This window comes from Aquarana catesbeiana, linkage group LG03 (genome assembly GCF_042186555.1).
Source record: "Aquarana catesbeiana isolate 2022-GZ linkage group LG03, ASM4218655v1, whole genome shotgun sequence".
In the NCBI taxonomy this organism is placed as follows: Eukaryota; Metazoa; Chordata; class Amphibia; order Anura; family Ranidae; genus Aquarana; species Aquarana catesbeiana.
Window position 1 is genome coordinate 323,714,142 of NC_133326.1, and position 25,299 is coordinate 323,739,440.

The 25,299-nt window shown below is 41.5% G+C and overlaps 1 protein-coding gene across 1 annotated transcript in view; it reads left to right on the forward strand.

Annotated features, from left to right (window-relative positions):
- TSPAN17 (tetraspanin 17) overlaps positions 1 to 25,299 on the forward strand; it is an 84,315-nt gene that overhangs the window by 48,262 nt on the left and 10,754 nt on the right. Inside the window, exons 3-5 of the mRNA XM_073620466.1 lie at positions 1,552 to 1,698; positions 17,984 to 18,154; positions 21,976 to 22,101. Of these exons, the coding sequence (XP_073476567.1) occupies positions 1,552 to 1,698; positions 17,984 to 18,154; positions 21,976 to 22,101 (444 nt within the window). The remainder of the gene's footprint in view (positions 1 to 1,551; positions 1,699 to 17,983; positions 18,155 to 21,975; positions 22,102 to 25,299) is intronic.

Below are 25,299 nucleotides of genomic sequence, written 5' to 3' on the forward strand. Positions count from 1 at the left end.
GAGCGGCGGGAGGGGGGGCGTCCCCTCCCGCTCCTCCGGTATAACAGCCGAGCGTCTTTTAGCCGCATCGGTTGTTTCGAGCAGGCGATCGGCTATCCGTATAGAACAACGGTACCGGGAGTACGCACATCTGCGTGTACGGTCAGCGGGAAGGGGCTATACAGAAGTCGTGTGCAGGTCGCCTCGGTGAGGCGACCTGCACGTCATGCCGCCCCTGTGTGAACCGCCACTTAATCACCTGGTACCGTTAAAGTCAAGTTGGTCTATAGGGTCTTTTTGTGTAATCTTGTATACAATAAAGCTGCTCTGACCAAAAGCTAGTTGCAAGTTCCTTTACTAGTTGCAAATTTGGTTTTACCATTGTGCACAATTTTTTTTGTCACAAATTGCCCAGTTCACTTTCTGGATTACATCTTCGGTTTGGATTCAGGCAGCTTTTTTTTTTTTTTTTTTTTTTTTTTTTTTTTTTTTTTTGAAGCAAATTCTTCTAATTTTTGACAGTCTTAGCTTCAGTGGGAAACTGTTATAGTTGCCCTATCTACTGTAGCTCATCACACTACAGCATACTCTCTTTGTAAATCTTTTGGTGGGAACGAAGAAGAGGCTGGCTGTTGACTTTATCGCAGATCATGTTTTATACGGAGAGGTTACAAAGTTATTACTCAGAGGGAAAAGACCGTCCATTTGTGTAGTTTGGAGTGGATAAATGGCCAATATGCCACTGTATGTTGCAATAAAAAGCAGTGTGATCATTACTGAGAGGGGGTGTGGTTTTTGTTTATTTATTTTTTGTGTCAGCATGGGCCTGAGGTTGGGGATATTTTTTTTCTTTGATTGTGCTTAAGTTCTTCAAATTGTCTGGTCTGTTCCCATGATTGGCACGCAATAGCCCATAGGAGACTAAACTGTGTAAGAAAAGCTCACTATGTGTACATCAATAGTTTAATCAATAGTTCGATGCCCTGTTTATTTGACCAGTTCGAACTAAAGAATAAAGATTTTAAAGGCCAGAGACACTATCTCAAAGCATTTTCCAGAAAGAGGTTTGGTTGTAATCCAAAGAATGGCTTTTCACAGATCCCGTTCCAAGACTAACAGTAAAGAGACAGACCTGATGTCCTGAATGGAACAAGCGTTGCTGTTTTCCATAGATAATGAAAATGTTTCCATGGCCTCTAGTAGTATCCCGGGGACAGGAAATAAAGGGCAAGCTCTTATCCAAAACATTTAAAAAAAAAAAAAAAAAAAAAAAAAAAAAAAAAAAAGCAGTCTAGCTCTCTAGGAATTTTAATTTTTTTTTTTTTTTTTTTTTTTTTTTTCTGCATGTCAGTTCGCTTCAAGCCACTTTACCATTTCTTGTGTCTTTTGGATGCTTGATTGGTGAGATCTTGGGTCATACCCGCTGTGGGTATTATGAAGGGTTCAGGCTCCATGTTGGATTTATGCTTTATTTTTAAAACTCCTGGGTAGGCTGTCTAGAACCCAATTTTAAAAATATATTTACTTTGGTTTAAGAAGCATTAATATTATTATGGCTGTTTTTGTTCACAGGGAGTACTCTCCAACATCTCATCCATCACAGACCTGAGTGGATTTGACCCTGTGTGGCTCTTTATGGTCACGGGGGCTGTTATGTTTGTGCTGGGATTCGCAGGCTGCATTGGAGCTCTACGGGAGAACACCTCACTTCTGAAGTTTGTATGTTTATCTCCTATACCTCCTGTCCTTATCTATTTTTTTTTTTTTTTTTTCCTTCCCATGATTTCTTACCTTTTTTAAGAGTGCTTGACTAAAGAATTGTCTTAAGCTGTCCATACGTAGAGGGCATTTCCCCTGGTTCCTGATTAGCTAGGACATAATTTGAGCCGTGGATCTGAACAGCACTTCTAATCTGATGCAGCTACTATTTTGGTGTTCTGATGCTGCTGGTGCTATCTGTCAGAATAGGATCTCTGGCAGGGAGCATTCCTCCATCTACCTTGTTTAGCATGGATACAGAAATCTGTAAGCCTGCAGACTGAATGAAATAGAAGTGTGGCCAGATACTTTCCATAATACAATAAGGCTTCTTTCCAGGAACAATTGGTTGGGGAAATGTCTGCCTTTGCTTGCATGCATGATGCAAAAAAGGCAACAGGGCCATCTCCTGTGATACTTGCCCGGCAACAGTACATGTGCAGTACTATTAATCCTGGAAAGCCAGGACATGCTGGGAGATTTCCCAACATGCCATTCAATCTTTCATTGCAATAATGTGTGGCTTGGACTTCCTGAGGTGCATCTTACCTTGCTGTGCAAAAACTGTGCGCTAACTGTAAGCATAGTTTAAAGTAGTAATAAACAGCAGTTCATTTATTTTTTTTTTTTTCTTCAGTTTATAATTGTTTCCATCTAACCTCATGTAATGAGCTGCACTTAAGTAAAACCAATGTGTGCCCCGTTCTCGTAGAGATTCTGTTGGTTCCTCCACACTCAGACATTACAGTGAAAAATCCGCATGAAGTAAGAATAAAAGTATGGTTATTCACTCTTTATAGCAATATTCTATTTATGTACTTGTATGTATTTGCTGCAAATTCCCCAGTGTGACATGGTACTTTTCATAAAATCACATTTTTTGCTGCTAGTGGTTGTAAACTCAAAAAATAAATAACCCCTGAAAGACAAAGGCATAATGAGCTAGTACGCATTGCATACTAGCTCATTATGAAATATTTTTGTTAGATCGCAATATTTATCCTCCATTGCATGTCACAGGAAGCACCCTCATGGCTAACAGGACAGAATTAGAAGAGTTGAAAAACTTAATATTAATAAGTCACTGGGACCAGATGGCTTGCACCCAAGGGTCCTTAAGGAACTCAGTCAAGTAATTGCCAGACCATTGTTCCTAATTTTTACGAACAGTCTACCAGCTTATTGGAGAAAAGCCAATGTAACACCGATATTTAAAAAAAGGGCCAAGATCCATGCCTGGGAATTAGACCAGTTAGCTGAGCATCAATTGTATGCAAGCTCTTGGAGGGCATAAGGGACTATATACAAGATTCTAGTAATGACAACGGTATCATTTAGCAGTAATCAGCATGGATTCAGGAAGAATCGTTCTTGCCAAACCAATCTATTAAAGGTATGAAAACAGTGAATTAGGCTTGAGCCATCTCTCAATGGCCAGCAAGTGGACAAAAATTACTTCAAAATTAAATAAAAGTGACTCAATACAATCAAAAGTGCACTGTATGTTACAAAATGACATGCAAAATATGATTACAATAAACCGGTGAAGAAATGGAGAACGAGAACAAATTGTAGAAAAATAAAAAATCAACCAAAAAAGTCCATAAAGGTTAGAAAATGTGTTCCTGATAAAAATCAAAAACCACCACCAAAAGTCTGAGGGTTAACTGGTGAAAACAGCAATGGAAAGCTTCTGGTAGATAAAAAAGTGGAGCACCAAATGAAATGAGGCGTCTAAATCTATGACAGGACCATTACCAGAGTATCTGAGGAGGCTTACCGGAAGCAGGGGACTTAAAGACATACGTCTTACAAGTCTCAAAGCTTAATTAGCCGCCAGGGCTGGCAAGATGGATCATCGGATATCTGCAACTTCCAATGGGGGAGAAGGGAAGATCTTTGAACAGCTTCAACCGTCCAGACGTTTCAACAGGCCAACCGGATGTTTTTAAAAGCCATGAGAAAAATAAAGCTCACATGGCATGATATCGTTTAAAAACATGCATTTATTAAAATAATAAAAAGGAACACTCACATGATATAAGATCGTAAACAGCTCAAATTGTATCAAACGCGGTGATCATAGGGGGTCCACCCAACATGTTTCGGCTAACGAGCCTTCATCTGGGGTGTGGAGCCCCCCTATCCCACCGCTATTTAAACCAGAAATGACCCCCACTGGGAGTGTCCTGACCTAGGAAGTGACCGACTGATGTCACTTCCGGTTCTCAAATTTGTGTTAGTACATGTAAAATATAGAACATAAAGAATACAGTAAGCGGTGTTATACCGCTAACACTAAACTTATGAATCAGGGATAAACGAAAATTATATCTTATAAAGACACAAGTGGTGCTAATGTTGTGGCTAGCCGATCCGGAAGTGCTCAGGGTAAATACCAAGCCTCCATCTCGGCACGGCCAGATCGCATAGGTTAGAGCACCCTCGCGCTCCGCCCACCGAACTCGGCCAGATACTGAGGCCGTGCGCAATAGCGGAACCCTCGCAGGGAAGTCCGCCAGCGCACCAAGCCTCACATTCAACCAATGGATCCTATAGGTCGGGGCGCCGTCACACCCCGCCCCCGGATCATACGTCATATGTTTGCATGAAGAACGTGGCCCGCCTCCGTCACTTGCGGCGCGCCCACGTTCCAATATCAGGGCCAAGCCTCTCGTCCACATCAGCGGCATATATACTTCCTGTATGAAGGGAGGAAAGCCGCGATAGGGTAGAGAGGACCGGAACAGTCTCAGCAACCTCGCAATGCAAAACAAAAGTGTCAGCAGAGGTGGTGTAAATGTAAATTGGGCAATCACATAACAGTAACCAAATGCCATAGATCTGGATACCCGGCAAAAATAGAGTAATAAAATGCTGGATAAAGGCAATGGGCTTAACAGAATGTTCATTAAAAACATTATTTAAAAAGAGTGATATGTATAGAAAGTGACACTCCCAATAAGGGACATCCCTTCCATCCTATATATTACAACACATAAGGAGAACTAATAGTGACAATCTTACAAGAAGGAGACAAATATCAAATTTAAAGATATAAGAACTATTGAAGATTAGCACAATATATAGGTGTCAATAACCAAGGGTCTGACTAACAATGGTACACTCATGTAAACGTATGCAGAAAAAATACATTACAAATAAAAAATAAATCAAATAAAAATATAGATAAAAATAAGGAGGATCATAAATGTAATAACTATGCCTGATTAATAAATGAATTGATGTCCCACTTTACGTTAATACCTTGCGGAAAATGGGAACCCAATTCATAAATCCAGTAGGTCTCCAGACGGGAGACCCCCCTAAGGGTTGACCCGCCCCGCCAAGGAGCCACATATTTGTCAATGATGAGGAACTGGGTGCCTGCAGGGTTTCGATCATGGAATTCCCTATAATGACGAGGCACAGTGTGCTTACTTCTACTTGTGTCTTAGAGGCGTGTTAGCTGCTTATTGTGTAACCATTTTTATAAAGATCACTGGAGCAGCACTGTACTTATTCCCCATTGATTCCAAACCAATCTATTAACCTTCTATGAGGAGGTGAGCTGCCATCTAGATAAAGGAAGGCCCGTAGGTGTGGTGTATCTGGATTTTACAAAAGCATTTGATACAGTTTCCCATAAATGTTTACTGTACAAAGAAAGGTCCATTGGCATGGGCCATAGGGTGAGTTCATGGATTGAAATGAGCTTTAATTTAGAAAAATGTAAAATAATGCATTTGGGTGGCAAAAATATGAATGCAATCTACTGGGGGAGAACCTCTGGGGGAACCTAGGATGGAAAAGGACCTGGGGGTCCTAGTAGATGACAGGCTCAGCAATAGCATGTAATGCCAAGCTGCTCTAAGCAAAGCCAATAGAATATTGGCATGCATTTAAAAAGGGGATTAACTCAAGAGATAAAGCAATAATTCTCCCACTCTACAAGACCCTGGTCCAGCTGCACCTGGAGTATGCTGTCCAGTTCTGGGCACCAGTCCTCAGGAAGGATGTGCTAGAACTGGAGAGAGTCCAGAGAAGGGCAACAAAACTACAAAGGGTCTGGAGGACCTTTAGTTATGAGGAAAGATTACAAGCACTAAACTTTATTCTCTCTGAAGAAGAGATGCTTGAGAGGGTTATGATTTCAATGTACAAATGCCATACTGGTGACCCCACAATAGCTTTTCCACGAAAGGGAATTTTTAATAAGACCACGTGGCCATTCACTAACTTTAGAAGTAAAGCAATTTAACCTTAAACTGCGTAGGGGGTTCTTTTTACTTTAAGAGTGGTTAGGATGTGGAATATACAATGTAATACTGACATAAAATCGCACATAGGTTGGAACTTATGGTTACATGCTTGTTTGGTTGGGGAATGCATGCAAATGGTTACCTATATCTCGCTCCCTGGCAGCCAGCACTTTCCTTCTGTCTGATCCTTTCAGGTTGTGGGCTAGTTCTGCTGGTCCTACATTGTTTGTGATGTCTGAGAGCTGCGGCTTGTCAGACAGCAAATTGATGTGGCTTTTGTGGGATGATTTGCACAGAGCAGAGGAAACCTGTGGTAGTGAGGAATAAGGTATTTTGTCATTTATTTTTAGCTAAATGAGCATATGTAACCCATGTAATTTGGGGGGCCACCACTGCATTAATAACTTAACCGCAGCCTACAGTGGGGCAATCATTTGCTGAAACAAATCACTAATGATGGTAGTTTGTAGCTAGCAATCTTATCCAAACTAAACAGGAGTGCAATTCGTTTTGCACTCCTGTGACCCGTTTTCAGCACAGAGCTGGCTGAAGTCTGCTCTCTGCTGAGGTCACTGATATCAGTCCAGGCACCGCAGAGGTGCCAGGGGACAGATGCAGCATCGGACTGATGCTGCATCCACATAGCAAAGTATAAGGCTATGTTTCCACTAGTGCGACTTTTCATGCGACTTGGGACTGAAAAGTCGCATGACAAATTGTATCCCATGATTTCCAATGAGTACCGTTCATATCTGTGCGACTTCAAGTCGCAGCGACTTCAAAGTAGTCCCTGCACTACTTTGGTCCCACTTTGATGCGACTTGAGGTCCATAGATACAGGCGTTGCTTCAAATCGCGGTAAAAAATCGCGCAACTTTGGGGACGCAATAGTGGAAACATAGCCTAATTGGGCAGGGGGGGGGGGTAAAACCATACTACTTTTAGGCTACCAGCGCTGGGGACAGAAGGTGGGAAGTGAAAACGGCTGGGGTGAGCATAGCGCTGGATTGTGGGACAGGTGAGTGGCTGTTTAAAAGTCATAATCTACAGGTCTTGTAGCCTCTGACTTGACTTTTTTTTTTTTTTTTTTTTTTTTTTTTTTTTTTCTTGCTGAATAGGTTTTTATTGGTTTAACTAGAAAGAAACCGTACAAACCTTGCACAAGTTCTAGTACAGAATCATCAAATACAGTATACCACAAAAAAAATGCAAATTCATTAGTCATTGTTTAGAGGAATATGGAGATCATTCTCCCATAATGACATGGCCCTAGATTTACTGAAGGTAAGTATGTCTTGGAGAATGGAATAAAAGAGGGTAATGCCTCTTGTATTGGGCTCGTTATAGAAGCGCCAGGCTTTGCAATGGAGGTTAAGCTTAGGAGTGGGGTATTGGATAATAGGTGGAGCATTCTAAAAATGAGAACCTTTGCTGTTCACGTATGGATAGGGGAGTCTCCATGAAGTTGATCTGATACTTTGGAAATACCATAGTGATGCAAGGAGGTAGTGGAGAGTGAGGGGATCAAAATCTCAAAGATATCGATTGGGAGTGATGGTTGAATAGGTTCACTGTGTTCTGGTTGGGGGGGGGGGGGGGGGGTTGAGGTACCTCCAGGCCAGCATCGATGTACAGATATAAGATCTTGTTTCCGCCAGCTGTCGCTCAAAAGGAGCAAGTAGAGATCACCATTGTGGGTAAGGGTCGATTCCATCTCTACCCACAATAGGCCGTCCTTAGACTGGAACCAGTATTTAATCTGGTCCAAGATAACCGGCCAGTAGTAATCCTTGAGGTCTGGACCTGATCCACTTATGGATTTATGTTTAATCAGACATGAGTATGGACATCTGGCCCTTTTTCCTTTCCCTAGAAACTCCCTGATGATACCCGACTGGAATGTAAAGTATTTATTCGTGATGGGTATTGGTAAAGACCTAAAGATGTATAAGATTTTGGGGAGTATGTTCATCTTCAGAGCCGCCAACCTGCCGTACCAGGACAATTCAAATTGTGCCTTCCGTTTTGAGCGCTTTCTCCATCCTAGAAATTATGGGTTTGTAATTGGTAGGGGCCAAGGATTTTGATGTGGCTGTGAGGGTGATGCCCAGATACTGGATCCCCTCAGAGCTCCATGTGAATGGATACTGAGATTGTAGGCTAGTTGTTGTGGCTTCTTTGACACCCAAATCCAGGAACAGATTTTGTGGCATTCACCTTGTAGTATATGTGACTGACTGAACTCTGTTAAGATTCAGAATGCTTGAGGAAGGGAGCGGTCAGGGTTAGTCAAGAGGAGAATAATATCCGTAAAGAGATTAATTTTGTGAGTGGAGTCTTGACATTTGAAACCTGTAATAAGTGCGTTTGAGCTTATGGCTTCAGCTAGCGGCTCAATCATTAGATTGAAGATCGTCGGACAGTGGACATCCCTGTCAGGTACCATTGGATGTACCAAAGGGTTAGGACAATAAACCAGAGGCATTAACTTGTGTGGAGGGATTGTAATATAATGCCAGAGTAGCAGACAATATTGGCCCTCCTAAAACCAAATCTTTCCAGGACCATAGACCTGTATAACCAGTGCACCCTATTGAACGCCTTCTCTGCGTCAATTGATAGAAGCAGAGAGGGCGTTCGTGTTTTTTCAGCGTGATATGTAACATTCAAGATTCTCCTGGTCGCGTCCGATGTCTGTCTTCCTACGACAAAACCCATTTGGTCCTTCTTGATCAGGGAGGGTAAGACCAGCATCAGACGTTTGGCCAAGAATTTAGCATAAACCTTAACATCCGTGTTCATACAGTGGCTTGCGAAAGTATTCTGCCCCCTTGAACTTTTCAACCTTTTGCCACATTTCAGGCTTCAAACATAAAGATATAAAATTTTAATTTTTTGTGAAGAATTACCAACAAGTGGGACACAATTGTGAAGTGGAACAAAATCTATTGGATATTTTAAACTTTTTTAGCAATTAAAAAACTGAAAAGTGGTGCGTGCAAAATTATTCTGCCCCTTTTACTTTCAGTGCAGCAAACTCACTCCAGAAGTTCAGCGAGGATCTCTGAATGATGCAATGTTGTCCTAAATGACTGATGGTGATAAATAGAATCCACCTGTGTGGAAGCGCAGAGAGCATCACGAAGACCAAGGAACACACCAGGCAGGTCCGTAATACTGTTGTGGAGAAGTTTAAAGCCGGATTTGGATACAAAAAGATTTCCCAAGCTTTAAACATCCCAAGGAGCACTGTGCAAGCGATCATTTTGAAATGGAAGGAGTATCAGACCACTGCAAATCTACCAAGACCTGGCTGTCCCTCTAAACTTTCAGCTCAGACAAGGAGAAGACTGATCAGAGATGCAGCCAAGAGGCCCATGATCACTCTGGATGAACTGCAGAGAACTACAGCTGAGGTGGGAGAATCTGTCCATAGGACAACAATCAGTCGTACACTGCACAAATCTGGCCTTTATGGAAGAGTGGCAAGAAGAAAGCCATTTCTCAAAAGATATCCATAAAAAGTCTTGTCTAAAGTTTGCCACAAGCCACCTGGGAGACACACCAAACATGTTGAAGAAGGTGCTCTGGTCCGATGAAACCAAAATCGAACTTTTTGGCCACAATGCAAAACGATATGTTTGGCGTAAAAGCAACACAGCTCATCACACGCAACACACCATCCCCACTGTCAAACATGGTGGTGGCAGCATCATGGTTTGGGCCTGCTTTTCTTCAGCAGGGACAGGGAAGATGGTTAAAACTGAGGGGAAGATGAATGCAGCCAAATACAGGACCATTCTGGATGAAAACCTGTTGGAGTCTGCAAAAGACCTGAAACTGGGACGGAGATTTATCTTCCAACAAGACAATGATCCCAAACATACAGCAAAATCTACAAAAGGAATGGTTCACAAATAAACGTATCCAGGTGTTAGAATGGCCAAGTCAAAGTCCAGACCTGAATCCAATCGAGAATCTGTGGAAAGCGCTGAAAACTGCTGTTCACAAACGCTCTCCATCCAACCTCACCGAGCTTGAGCTGTTTTGCAAGGAAGAATGGGCAAGAATTTCAGTCTCTCGATGTGCAAAACTGATAGACATACCCCAAGCGACTTGCAGCTGTAATCGCAGAAAAGGTGGCTCTACAAAGTATTAACGCAAGGGGGCCGAAAAATTTTGCACGCCCCACTTTTCATTTTTTTTATTAGTTAAAAAAGTTTCAAAAATCCAAAAGATTTCGTTCCACTTCACAATTGTGTCCCACTTGTTGGTGATTCTTCACAAAAAATAAAAATTTTATATCTTTATGTTTGAAGCCTGAAATGTGGCAAAAGGTTGAAAAGTTCAAGGGGGACGAATACTTTCGCAAGCCACTGTATATCGGACGAAAATTGGCAGGGGTGGTGGGCTCCTTCCCAGGCTTGGCTAAAGTTACCACCTGAGCCTTCAGCATCTCTGGGAGAAATGAGGTTTGAATCGCTTTAGTGAACATTGCATTTAAGTATGGACAGAGGATGGAGCTACATATTTTGTAGTACTCATTTGGCAGACCATTAGGTTCAGGGGATTTGCCATTAGGTGTAGAGGATGATATTTTGCAATCTCTGAATCAGAAATTGGAGCAATAAGCACCTGGAGTTGCTCATCTGACAGCGTTGGGATTTAAGTTGGTTCAGAAGTGTTGCATGTTAAATGAAGAAGGCTGGGGGGTATTGGGGTTCATTGCTGAGGTTATATAGTGCACCCGAGTAATTAGCAAATTTGTTTGCAATTTCCTGTGGGTTAGTTATCTAGTGTTTGAGAGTGGGGTGAATGAGATGTGAAATGCGAGTCCTCGCCTGAGGTGTGTGTTTGTGTGTGTTTGTGTGTTTGTTTGTTTTTTTTTTTTTTTTTTTTTTACCTATTCGCTAGATATTTTCCCGCTTTGTTGGATTCTGCATAGAAGTTAAGTTTAAGGTGCTTATCGTATTGTTCTGTGAGGTGGGTCTGCAGTTCCCCTCGTAATTTAGCAAGGGAAGCAGATGTATAATGGGAGGGTGTGACTTTATTATTAATTTTCAGGTTGTGGATTTCTGAAAAGAGATTGGTTAGTGTGAGGTTTTATTGTTTCTTAGCCCTGGAGCTTAGCTGGATACATATGCCTCGTATAAAGTCTTTATGTGCGGACCATAGCCATAGGACATAAGGGTCTGAAACAGTGTCTATTTAAGGAGAAAAACTCCCAGAGATGCTGAAAGATAACCTTAGAGGAGTCCTTATCCTGCAAAATGTTAACATTACAGCACCATGTAGATAACCTGTGGGGGGTTTCCTGCTCTTCTATCGTCACCGTAATTGCGGCTTGGTGAGCGCTCTGTAAGATGGCCGCAAATGCCTGAAGCTTTCGCTCGGCCGCCAGGGTTAATCCAGTGACATCGGAGCCTCCATCAGCCCCACGGGTGAAAAGAGCCACCGCAAGCTGGTCCTATCGCTTTGTACAAACTTAAATCACAGAGCTCACTGCCTCAGGTTAGGCTGCTCACAACAAGGATACCCTCCAGTGGGTAACCCAGCAGATTTCTGGAAGAAATGCATGCAGTAATTGAAGAGCTCCAGACCAAGATAGTCCAAATTTGGGTATTTATATATTAAAAAAAAAAAGTGGTGGTCAGAGAAACTCCCCCAATAAAACACAAAATATAAATGTACGTGTGTGTGTGTGTGTTTGGGGTGTGGTTTTTTTTTTTTTTGTTTGTTTGTTTGTTTTTTAAGTATACATTGATCTGAAGTGGCCTTCTGAGCCCTGACCTGGATTATGTTTTGTATGTTTGAATGTATGTATGGGGTTGAAATGTGCAGTCCTGAAGGGCATCCTTCAAACCCGTGTCAACTGGAGTGGTTTTCACAAGAAAAATGGGACAAACATGTTGGTGTAGGTGCAGAAATATTGATATACAGAAATCATTTGTTTGCAGCTATTTGTCTCTGAAGGTCTTCAAAATAACTTTTCTAGGTTAGTGGACCCATGGTTTTTGTTTAAGCCATTTTTATTTGTTTCATGTTAGTATCCTTCCATGTCTGTAATATGATTTGTCAGAACTCCTATTAGATTTGCTAATAGAACGCAAAGCACTAGCTAGGAAAATCCTATATAATGGAGCTGCTATTGTTTAACTTGTTGGTGGAGTGAGGATGTGATTAAAATGCAAACCCCCTGTGATTCAGAACATCTGTACTTACAGATGCTGTGCAGTTGGGAGTGCACTTGATGGTTACAACACTGGTCCTACAGGGAGAACCTGCAATCACCCTATAGAATGCACTTCCATTTTTCCATCTTTAAAGTGGTGTCAAAGGTTCAACTTTTATATTTATTGATTTTTTTTAAGGGGGGGAGGGGGGAGAGAGAGTTATACTTACCTGCTCTGTGCAGTGGTTTTGCGCAGAGCCGATGGCTCCCACGTCTGTTTCAGCCAATGAGAGGGAGTCCTGGGACAGCTGATGCTCTTGTGCACATTGCTGGGTCAAGAAGGGGCTCGGGTGAGTATTCGGGAGGGCGCAGCACACGAGGGTTTTTTTTTTTTTTACCTTCCTGCATGACGATTAAATAAAAACCTTCAGTCTTTACAACCACTTTAACCTCTTCATGACCGCTCAATAGCCAAATGATTGCTTAGAGCTACAGATTGGGGTAGAGGGCCAATCGCAGCAGCTCTTTACCATGTGACCAGCTGTGTCCAATCACAGCTGATCAGTGTAAACAGGATTTGCCAGTTATCGGCAGTCCTTTCCTCACGCTGACAGCACGTGAGGAGAGCCGATAAACGTCAGTCCGCACAAGGGGACATCTACACTGATCATCAGTGTCCTGATCATCAGTGCAACCTCATTGGTGCATGAGAAACATTTACAGTAAAGTGTGGTGTGGTTTTTGGCTCTTTTTCGTTTTTCTTTAGCAAGAAATAAAAAAAGCCATTGATTAAATACCACTAATAGAAAGCTTTGTCACAAAAAACTGAAACTTTGGGTACAGTGTTGCATGACTGTGCAACTGTCATTCAAAGTGTACCAGAACTGAAAGCTGAATATTGACCTGGGCAGGAACGTGGTGAAAGTGCCCAGTAGGCAAGTGGTTATTAAGCCACTTTATCCCATCCTGTCTGTTCCTATGTGCCACTGTGTCTGTGGTTTAATTAAAATAAACCTCCGTTTATCTGAACTCAGAGTGTCGATCGGTGCTAACGTGACCCGTCAGCTCTCTCCTCTCCCCGGCTGATAGCTGCAGTGGTTATGGCCAAGGATTCCCCGCTGTCGGGAGGAGAGAGGCGGTGGGTCGTCACGCTATCGGCGCTTTGAGATGAGGTAAAGAACGGCTTATTTAATAAAACAGACACAGGGGCACATAGGATTATTCGACAGGATGAGATAAAACATTAAATGAAACTTCAGCATTAGGAGGGGAGGGGGTGTGCACTGACACAGGAGTGAACAAGCGGCACGCGCGGGCGGGGGGGAGGGGAGGACGACAGAGGATGACAGGAAAGCTGCGGATGATGAAGGCACTTAAACGGGCCATGGGGTCAGGGCTCAGCAGTCATGATACACCATGGTCAGTTTACAAAGGGGAGGACATAGCCAGGTAGAATCAGCCAGGTTTTTTAGGTGATAGAAGGGGCCAAATTACACAACACAAGCACTGTGCTGTATAACATGCTTTATGGGAACAGGAAGAATAATTTTTTTTATTTAAAATTTTTTTTTTTTTTTTTGTTTAGCAAACGCTTTAACAAACGTAGGCAATACTTCTGTTTAATTGTTAACTTGCTCAAATTGTAAAAGTTCAAGCTTTGGCCATTGCCCTCTGACATATTTTTACCCGGATTGGGCTCCGTCATAGAGGTGGAATGCATCAAGGGGTGTGGCTGAACTTTCAACATTTTAATTAGGTTAACCTCGATAGACTTGTGGCCTGAGTTTGACATATGAAATCCAAATGCCCTACTGTGTTAGGTCTTTTATAAATAGTAACCTTAGCTTTAGCTCAACCAACCTTGCCCGGCTATTACCAAAGTGTAGACAAAGATACAAATATATGTTTAATAAAAAGCGACTTTTTTTTTCTTTTTCTTTTTTTTTTTTTATTGTAATTTACAGCGAAAAGTGAACTTTAATGTTTATATGTAGGCACAGTTAAGACAAGGCATTAAGGGCTGGCTCACACCACTAAACCGTGTTCTGGATGCGTTTCTGCATGCGTGTTTTTATTTTTTTCCACTATAGAGTCCAGTGCGTGGGGTGTTTTGTGGTTTTTTTTTTTTTTTTTTTTTTTTACTGGAAAGCCCTGGAACTGACTGCACTGGTGTGAATTATGCTTTTTGAAGCCATATAACCTACTTTCCATGCGTTTTTGATGCAGAAAAAATACCGCACTGGACTGCATGTGGTGTGAACTGGCCCAAAGTGTAGAAAAAGGAAAATAAAGGCAAAACTTCAGAATCTAGAGTAGTGGTATGTCAATGATAAATGCAAAAAAAGTTGAATGTACAAATACAGTGGGTATAGAAAATCACATTTTTTTTGCAATGAGTAAATACAGCTGGATAAAACAAATGTCGCCTGTTTTCATTTCAGGCTGCAAAGCAGCAAAATTGATTTTAAGGTGGAGGTGATTTCTTTTCTATACCCAGTGTACCTAGTCATGGATGCATATGAATCTAGGCTTGGCAGAAGTCTCATACCTCTGACTTCCTCCACTAAAAGGCAAAATGATACATTCCTTCAAGATTTTTTTTTTTTTCTACAGAAAGGTTTATAAAATGCATTAAGCCTTTAAATTCAATAACCATTGTTCAAAAAATCACCCAGCTTATGCATGTACCTGATTTAATATTTGCTTGTGTATATGTTCAGTGAGTAATAGTTTGGAAATTGTATCTGTCGTGTGCACAAAATTTGTCACAAATCCTTGGATAAATGAACCAGCCTGGCTTGCATTGGACGGCTGGTTCCTTTCAATAACTATTTCCACATTTTGCCCACATCAACCAGTCAGACCCTTTCTTCTTTATCATGTTGCAGAAAGAAAGTTCCCTGTATGCACGTTCTCTGATTAGAGTGTGTTTTACCAAGTGCATGGACTTTGCTGCATAGTTTTTAGCATCAACACTGCAGTGCAAGTAGCTCCGTTACCAAAGTAGGACTTGGAAGTATTCTGCAGTTTTGAGTTCTTTATACCTAGGTTGAAGAGATGGGTAATTTCTACTTACACCTAACCACAGGTATAATTTAACATCTGATTTTAAGGAAAATACATTTTCAAACCAACTTGCATACTTTTGAATTAAGCTGCTTAGGAGGAGAGGTGAGTCTTTTGCACTGTCCATCTTGCTCTGGCATGGTGTGTGGCACTCCGAACGGTTGTCCATAGAGTAGAGAGTGGGATTGCGTATGTTGCGGTGACTTACACAGGACTCCATAGGTCCTGGCGGCACAGAATGGGCATATAGCAGTGGGGGGGGGGGGGGGGGATAGTTGAGAGAGCTCCTCCATAATAAAATAAAACTTGCGCAAAAGTACTCCATACAAGTCCCAGACAAAATATCCAAATGTATAGGTTTCACCCACTGATGATCCTATTGTGTATCAAGGCAGAGTTTCTCAATTCTCTGCCTCTTTATAGTACCGGCTAGAATGTCATGTGTGCCAAGTACTTGGGGGAAATGCCATCGTATGTAAGATTCCCTTAAAAGCCATACATGCCCTAATGTATTTTAATTATTTTTCACCTATGTAGTGTCTTTGTATAGATTTGATTGTAAAAGCTGTAATCAAACTCAACTTCAGAAGACTGTCCTCTAGCACCTGTATAGTGTGGAAGTGTAAGAACCTCTGTCAGTATGTTAATACTTTTTGTAATGACTCTTGGCTATATAAGCTGCCTTACCAATAGAAACTGTCAGGACCCCATTCCACCCCTTCTTCCATTAGTGGGGACAAAGCAAAAAAAAAAAATCTAGTATAGTGGAAGTTATAGAACCTCTGTCAAGATTATAAGGCCCTATTCACACCTCTGGGTTGATTTACTATAACTGGTAGGTGCAAAATCTGGTGCAGCTGTGCATGGTAGCCAATCAGCTTCTAACTTCAGCTTGTTCAATTAGGCTTTGACAATAAAACCTGGAAGCTGATTGGTTTCTATGCAGAGCTGCACCAGACCTTGCACTCTCCAGTTTTAGTAAATCAATCAACCCCCTAGTGTATCTAAAACATGTGTTGGTGTGTTTGCTTTTTACATTGACCTTTTTGACCTGTACAAAATTGCAGCAAAAACACGCTCAGGTGTAAATGCAGCCTAACTGCTTCCTATTTCTCTCCTTTAAACAAACCTTACAGTACATCCGGCCCCAAGAATAAAATGTTTTTCAACTGTAAAACTGTTTTTTTACAACCTGTAAAAGACTATTCAGTGAAAGCTGTTTGTTTAGAAGCTGTAAGAAAAGGAATACAGTGGTAAAAATACCAACAGCTGACAACAAGAATTGGAAAAGGAAGCCAATAAAGGCAGAAAACACATGCAATTAAATCTACATTTGTTTGAGGCCTACACAAACCTAACCTAAGAAAAAAATGAACAGAGGAAATGACGGCCTTGTATGCATTGTACATCCGGTGCACATGTTTTTAGTGTTTACACAAGGGGCCTTCAACTGGGTCACAACATGCATATCTTGGCCTGGAACTATAGGAGATCCAATTGTGTGTTCCATAATGTTCATCAGACAGAAATCCAAGTGTGCTTCTAATTTCCTATAATGCACTGAAATTGCAAGCAATGTTATCAGCCCTGCCCAAGTCTCCTGGCTCATCGACCGCCTCAAACACCTCTTCCTTTCCTCTTCTCCATAATTAAAGGGTAAGATATTCTATAGTCCAGCAGAGGAGAACTGGGCAAGGTTGACAACACAAGATTACAATGTGTTGGCCTGTAAAAGGCTATCTGGAGTGGATTCTATACTTCTTTTTTTTTTTTTTTTTTTTTCTTCTGATCACAGTTGCAACACAGTTCTCATACTTCAGGGGGTTGGGTCCTCCAGACACTGACTCCTATAGTCATATGTAGTGGCCTCCCGGACCTCCTCACCCACCTCCCCCACCCCACTACGGCGCAAATCCTCGACATAGGTACATCCCAGTCTGGCTCCGTTTGTAGCTTAAAGTGGTTTTAAAGGCTGAAGGTTTACCTTATACTGAACTTGAGCTCCCGATACGGCTATGTGCACAAGAGCAGAAGCTCTCACAAGTCTCTGCCTCCTCACTGACCTAGACACAGCAGTGTGAGCTATTGGCTCCTGATTGCTGTCAATCACAGCTAGTGTGAAAAGAGTGGGGGGATGGGCCTGAGCAATTCTCTGTGTCACATGGACACACACACACAGGTGGCCCAGGAGCAAGCAAGCATGCACGCTTTCCCCCAGAGCAAGCTGCTTGCTCTGGGGGCACTCAGCAGGGCGGAGGGACACTAGGATCAGGGCTTCTCTGTGCAAAAGCATTGCACAAAGCAGGTAAATATATAAAAACAAAAAATTAAAACTGGAACCTTTTACAACCTAAGTGGGCTGTTGGTGGACAGTAAAAACACAGCTCAACAGCCTGTTTTCACTGGCACCCATCCCCAAATTTTAAACTAAGCTCAAGGAACACACTGCATTTCTGAAAAATACAGGGATTTTTGTACTTGTAGTGTTTTACGAGAAAATGTTGGGAAATGTTCAGGTATTGTAGAGATGTACTGTGTGTGTGTGTGAGATGGGGTGTTTTTTTTTTTTTTTTTTTTACTATTAATTTTGAGCAACAGCTTTTACATGTCCCAAAATCCAAGCAGATGTATGTTCTTCACAGGTGTCCAATGATTGGCTATTGGAAGTACAGTAAAAAGCTTTGAATGCAGAGTAATTGGTTACCAGGTCCTTTTTTTTGATCACCTATTTTCTCCACTTTTGCAGTTTTCGGTCTTCCTGGGGCTTATCTTTTTCCTTGAGCTGACTGCAGGGATCCTGGCCTTTGTATTTAAGGACTGGATTAAAGATCAACTCAACTTCTTTATTAACAACAATGTGAAGGCATATCGTGATGATATAGACCTGCAAAACCTCATTGATTTTGCTCAGGAATATGTAAGTATGTATTTGTACTTTGTCAGTGACTGTCCCAGCTTCTTGTTGCATATTTTTTCCCGCACCTATTTTAATTTGGATTGCTGTAATGTCCGTATTTATGTAGTTCAGTGCCACACCTTTGCTGCCCTCTAGTGTAAACTCTGGAGAAATGCACTTTTGTAGCAACTAGGTACAAAAATGTGTATTGTTTTTACATACTAGCACCCAAGCCAATTCTGCCACTCATATATGTAAAAATCAGAGGGGAGGTTTTTTAAGTTTGTTCTAAGTAAAAAAAATAAAAAATAAAAAAAAAAAACCCACAAACATATTTTGTACAAACAAAGGCCCAACAGAAAAAAAATGTTGGTAGTTGTATTTGTCACAATGTTTGCGCAGCAGTTTTTCAAATGCAAGTTTTTTTTTTTTATTTGGGGGGGGATTACTTTTAATGAATTTTCTTGCATACAAACGCAATATCCCGCTTTTTTGTTTAATAGAAAAGATGGTACATGGAGTAAATGGATAACATGTCACACTTTATATTTGTGTACACCTATGGCATGGTGATAAACTATGGTGTTTAAAAATCTCTACAGGTGACTCTTCAAAAGCCTTTTCAGGCTACCATTTTAGAGTTGCACAGGAGGTTTGGTGCTAGAATTATTGCTCTTGCTATGATGTTTGCGACAATATCATACCTGTAATAGATAAATTTAATTGGGTGGTGTGCTCAGTTTTTTTTTTTTTTTTTTTTTTTTTTTTTTTAACACTTCTCTTTTAATTTGATCAACTTTATTGCTATCACAAGGGATAGCATGTGATGGCTTGGGCCGTGATAGGTCCTCTTTATGGAGAGATCTGGGGTGTATTCTATCCCTAGCTCTCTGAAACGGGAGTGGCCCGGAGGGCGGGGGCACCTCTCTGTTACCTGTAAAGGCGATCCAGCAGATCGCTTTTACTTTATTCAGCATCACTGGCTGGAAACCCTAGTATATGGAAAAACGGGAGCTATTCCTGCGCTACCAATTTGGAAAAAAGTGTAGTAATCGTGTAGACTTCTAACTGCAATTCAAGAGGTATATAAACCATCTACACCCGGACAGCTGCATGCACCAAAATCAGGGCCCAAACATAAGCCCAGAAAGAAAATTAAAAAGAGAAAGGGAGGGGTGCTGCGCTAACCAGAGGGTCTATACTCATTAGTTGTGGGATCAAAGGCCTCAGTATAATAGAATACATACACATATAAAATCGCATGAGTTGGAGTATATAAAACGCATAGGTAAAGGTGGTATCTAGAAATTGGGGGGAGGGGTGGTTAGTGATAGAAGTATAAACAATATATATAAAATGGTCCAAACAAGTGATGAATATAAACAATAAAACATTGACTAAAATTCATTCAGTCCAATAATGTCCAATATGTTAAAGTGCTGGTGCTCTCGTGCCTTAAGTAAACTGAAATAATGCAATGTGCTATAGACCAATAAATAAATAGAACAAAATTGCACGAGAAGAATATATCACATGAAAAATGAGAAAGGCATAATCGCCAAAATCTTCGTGTTGCTGCAAGTGCAAAAATGAAAGTTCAGTGTGGGTAATCCAGTGAGTAGACAAAATACTTGCTAGTGTCCAAAAAAATTATATCAAGTGTCCAAAACAAAAACAAAGTGCAACTCAGGGCGAATCTAATCAATGGTGCACAAAAAAAAAAGTGCTCAAACTCAGCAATATATAACAGTGAGGTGATGCTATGCAGACAAAACACTCTGTGTCTTCTTCATGCAGCATGCGCTAGTGTAGGTAATGGCCCCTTACCTAGCGGTGCTAGGTCAACCGCATGTATGTTGTATAATCGCAAGGTCCTGGGTCTCTACTGCGTCCCTATGTACCCGCTTGCCGACTCTACAGGATCCTAATTGCTGGCTGGATGTATCTAGTTATGGTCCTGGAATAGTGCGGTTTATATACTCCAACTCATGCGATTTTATATGTGTATGTATTCTATTATACTGAGGCCTTTGATCCCACAACTAATGAGGTATAGACCCTCTGGTTAGCGCAGCACCCCTCCCTTTCTCTGGAAACCCTAGTATGTCCTAAGGCAGGGCTCGACAAACCCCGGGCGCCAGGTCGCATTTGCGACTAGAATTAGCGACCTGGCGCCTGGGGCGGCACAGCTGGGGTATCCTGTGTCCGTTCGACACCCCCCCCCCCCCCTCCCGGCGCGATCGCGTTGGGCCGCGCCGGTAATTGAGGCCCCGGCTTTGCGGCCTACTGCAGTCCTTGTCCTATGGTTCCTTCTGCAATCGGGTGCCCTCTGGTGGTGGCCGTTGGTATGACAAGACATCCACCAATGCTAATGGAGCTTTCCCTACCTGTTTTCACTGCCTGCTCATCTCCTTCCCTTTACTTAGAACCCCAAAACATTATATATATTTTTTATTCTAACACCCTAGAGAATAAAATGGCGGTCATTGCAATACTTTCTGTCACACCGTATTTGTGCAGCGGACTTACAAGCGCACTTTTTTGGGAAAAAATACTTTTTTTAATTAAAAAAATAAGAAAACAGTAAAGTTAGCCCAATTTTTTTTATATTGTGAAAGATAATGTTACGCCGAGTAAATTGATTCCCAACATGTCACGCTTCAAAATTTCGTCCGCTCGTGGAATGGCGACAAACTTTTACCCTTTAAAATCTCCATAGGCGACATTTAAAAAATTCTACAGGTTGCATGTTTTGAGTTACAGAGGAGGTCTAGGGCTAGAATTATTGCTCTCGCTCTAACGATCGTGGCGATACCTCACATGTGTGGTTTGAACACCGCTTTCATATGCGGGCGCTACTCGCATATGCGTTCGCTTCTGCAAGCGAGCTCGGCGGGACGGGGCGCGTTTAAAAAAAATTATTTTTTCTCTTATATATTTTACTTTTTTATTTTTTATTTTTACACTGTTTAAAAAAAAAAAAAAAAGTGTCACTTTTATTTCTATTACAAGGGATGGGGCACATTTAATTTTTTTTTTCTTATTATTTTTTCATTTTAACGTTTATTTTTTCACTGTTCTTTTAGAAAAAAAAAAAGGTCACTTTTATTCCTATTACAAGGAATGTAAAAATCACTTGTAATAGAAAAAAAGCATGACAGGACCTCTTAAATATGAGATCTGGCCTCAGATCTCATATTTGCATTAAAAAAGAAAAAAAAAAAAAAAAAAAAATGCCTGCCGCCGATAAAAGTGATCTCGCTGCGAATCTACTGCAGAGACCACTTTTATCTGAAAGAGAACCGCCGGCTCTTGAAGAAGATACTGGGGTTATGGTAGCTAGCTGCTACCATAACAACGGTATTTCTCTTCAAAGACAGGACGTATATAGTCGTCCTGCGGGAAGGAAGTGGTTAATTAAAATGAATTTATTATTTGTCATCTCCCTGCTTGGCCCCTTTCACACGGGCTGTCTGATCAGGTTCGCCTGTCAGTTTTTCAGGCGGACCTGATTGGACCCTTAGCGGGGATATGGCGGTCTTGTGTCCCTGCATGGCAGGAAATAAAAGCAGTCACATTCGTTCTAGTCGTCTCCGTGTAAATTTAAGATAGCTTTATTTTCAATATAAAAATTAACCATTGTCGGTCGTTTAAAAAAAAAAAAAAAAAAAAAAAACCTGGCTCCTAACTTTTTTAGCTGGCTCCTAGATTCCAAGCAAATTTGTCAAGCCCTGTCCTAAGGGACCCGAGTGTGTGGCTTTTTTTTTTTTTTTTTGTTTGTTGGTGGACATTGACTTGCACTTTATATTTGTATAACTTTTTTTTTTTTTTTTTTTTTTCAGTGGTCTTGCTGTGGTGCTCATGGACCCAATGACTGGAACCTCAATATTTACTTCAATTGCACAGACTCTAATCCAAGCAGAGAGCGCTGTGGAGTCCCGTTTTCCTGCTGTGTGAAGGACCCCGCAGTAAGAAGCTCCACATTCTTTATTTTCTTTATCTGAGCATTTCAGATAGCTGGGATTTTGTATAATCCTCAATCCACAGATTCACATAGCAGTAATTTTATAGCAGTGCACTTTTGGTGAACATAGTTGATTTTGTATTCAATATTATGCATTTTCACACTTGTGAGTTGTACGCGGTAATGCTCATTGCCATAAAACATGGAAAGGTACCTGCTCTAAGTGCCATTCATTGTGTATGGCATCCCAACACATTGTACAGCACAGCGCATTACAAAATGCATCGGCTGTGTCATGTGGTGCGCTGCATTGTTAAAAGGTTCTTGCAAGGGTTTCATTCATTGTTTTGTGTTGGCAGCCCATATGTAATGAATGAGCTGCCCAACGCAATCCTTTAACCCGTATCTATTTAATATACTAAAACAGAGTGGTTAAGTGTGAATGAGCCTTTTTGAAGTTTGTCTAGAAGGAAAATGATTAGTATGATATTGCATGTTGACGATTAAGACATACGGTACCTAGTTGAATATTTTTTAAATTTTTTTTTTTTTTTTTTTGGGGTGGGTTCTTAATCTTCCTTTTAAAACTATAGTGTGGTGCCAACTGGAAGGAGACTCTACAGGCATTGACCCACCCTGACAAGAGATGGTCTCTATGTGGGACAGCTGGCCCCGTGCAGCTTGGCAAGGAGCCGCATATATCAATCTTACAATAGAAGTAAAAAAAATTCACATGAGCATTTTAACCCTTGCGGTGTGGGGAGGACTTGGACATGTCACTCGACCAGGCTTTCCTCCAAGCCCCAAGCTCTAGGCTCCTAAAACCATTGAAGTGAACACTGCAGATTTCTAAAGTTACAGCACAGCAGTGTTTGTGGTGGGTTTTTTTTTTTTTTTTTTTTTTTTTAAACTTTAGCCATGTGGCTGCAGTTTGCTTTTTAGGGCTTGTGTACACTGGGTGCACTCAAATCTGTTTTTAGGAGCAGAACAAACACCTATGCAAGTAACATGAATGTACTTTAATGAGCCTATTTACACTATTGCACAGTTTGTGAAAGGTACTGCTTTTTTTTTTTTTTTTTTTTTCTTCACGTACTGGACCGCAGACGAAAGCAACGCTTGTCAATACAGGTGTGTGTATAAAAGACGCAAATGACCCCACAAATACTTTGTCAATATTCCTATTGCACACGTACCTGGCAAATAAGGCTCATATAATGCTGGGTCCTGCAACCATCAAGCAAGTGTACATATTCGCCAGCACACCATGGATCAACAATCACCGTCCAAAGATTTCTTTATTGAGAGAGATCACATCACAGAGAAGTGCAACGTTTCGGAGCCCTGCAGGTCCCTTCCTCAGGCATGTGATGAAGTTTAACCATGTCAAAGCAGAATATAAATACACCAGCCACCAATCAGAACATGCAAAAATCTGAAAAAAATGGTAACGCCCCCACCCTGTAACGTCAATGCCTGCCAAAAATCATTACACAAATGGTAACCCTGTAACATTAAACAGGCTTAAGTATGAACAGGCCACTAGGACCCAGCGGTTAGATTGTCTTTCAGTAACGCCGGCGTGCCACGTATGCTGCGCATGTGCTCATAGTGACAGGGTAACGGGAGGACACCTACCTGCGGGGCCTTCGTCACCACGGAAACCTGTGACGTCAGGCCGGCACCGCATTGGGTATACCAAAGTGATAGAAGATGTGTAAGCGTGTAGGGGCAAAGCTAGGAAAGGCAAGAGACTAAAGAGTGATAAGATAGGAGAAAAGGTGAGAGAACCTGAAATAAAAGGAGATAAATAGGAAAAAAAAAAAGGGGGGGGGGGAGCAAAAAGATGAAAAGAACAAAAGCAAAAAATGGGGGGGAAAAAAAGTAGAGAGGGGGGGGAGGGAGAAGAGGGGGGGGGGGGAAAGGTGGCGCAGAAAATTAAAATAAAATGATGATGAAAAACGAAAGTCTAAATAATAGATATAGATTAAAAATATAAAAAAAAATCAAAACAATCTAAATAAAAACAGAACTACAAGTAACAAAAATCACTAGATCCAAAAAAGTAATAAAATAGACATGAAGAAAAAAAGAGAAACCTAAGTGAATGGCTCCTATGTGAAGCACTCTACGCTCATAACAATGGTATTAGCTTAATGGTTGTAAAAAATGTGCGAGCCATTGGTAAAAATAGACACATTAAGCTCTTAATTAAAGTCTATTGGAAAAACCACAGGTGACCATGACCTATTGGCTACCTTAAGCGAGTATTCCAGGTAAGCATAGGGTGTGAGAAACAAAGGAAAAGAGTACAAGCAAGGAGAGAATAAGATATTTACATGGTATGTACTATACCTGATCAAACCCTACTCAGACTAGACATCGGTATGTATTGTACAGGTGTCTCATCATTGTGTTTATCAAGGACAAATACACCAAAGAAGAACAAAAGAAAACCGATAAAATGATGAAGAGATCATTATCTGTCGTCAAGGAAACTTGAGAGAGAGATTGGTGTAGAGACCACCAGGCTGTATCGTTTCCAGCGTGTGTATCCAATATGCCTCGCGGAGGAGTAATCAGTCACGATCACCTAGCCTATTGGTTTGCTTGACGTGGCATGGGGCATGATGGGCGATAACGTCAAAAGGAAAGGGGCCTCCGTATGATGTCAGCGGATGGTCCCGCCCCATGCCAATATAAGTCATTGCACACGGCGGCCCCAGCATTACACCGGGAGATCTCATTGAGTCAACATTTTGGAAGAATAGGGGGAGAAGACCCAGCAAAAGAGCGAGAAGAACCGGAGGGGGCTGGAAGACGTCAGCAGAGGAGGGAGAAGAAATCGCAAGAGAAGCCAGACCTGTCTTAATAAATTACTTCAAAAACCTTTTTGTACTGCGTGGTGTGTGGTGGTGGTTTTTTTTTTTTTTTTTTTTGTACCCCATACTCATTCACATAGGGTGGGGGGGCAGGATCAGGGGGCCCCTTTGTTTAAACAGGGCTTCCAGATTCCGATAAGCCCCTGCCCGCTGACCCTGACAACCAAAAGCCAGGGTTGTCCGGAAGAGGCCCTTGTCCTCATCAACATGGGGGCAAGGTGCTTTTGGGGTGGGGGGGCACACAAATCCCTGTGCTGTCAAGGGAGAGAAGACACAAATCGTGTGTTCCTACAAAGTAGGGACCGCGATCTGTCATCTCT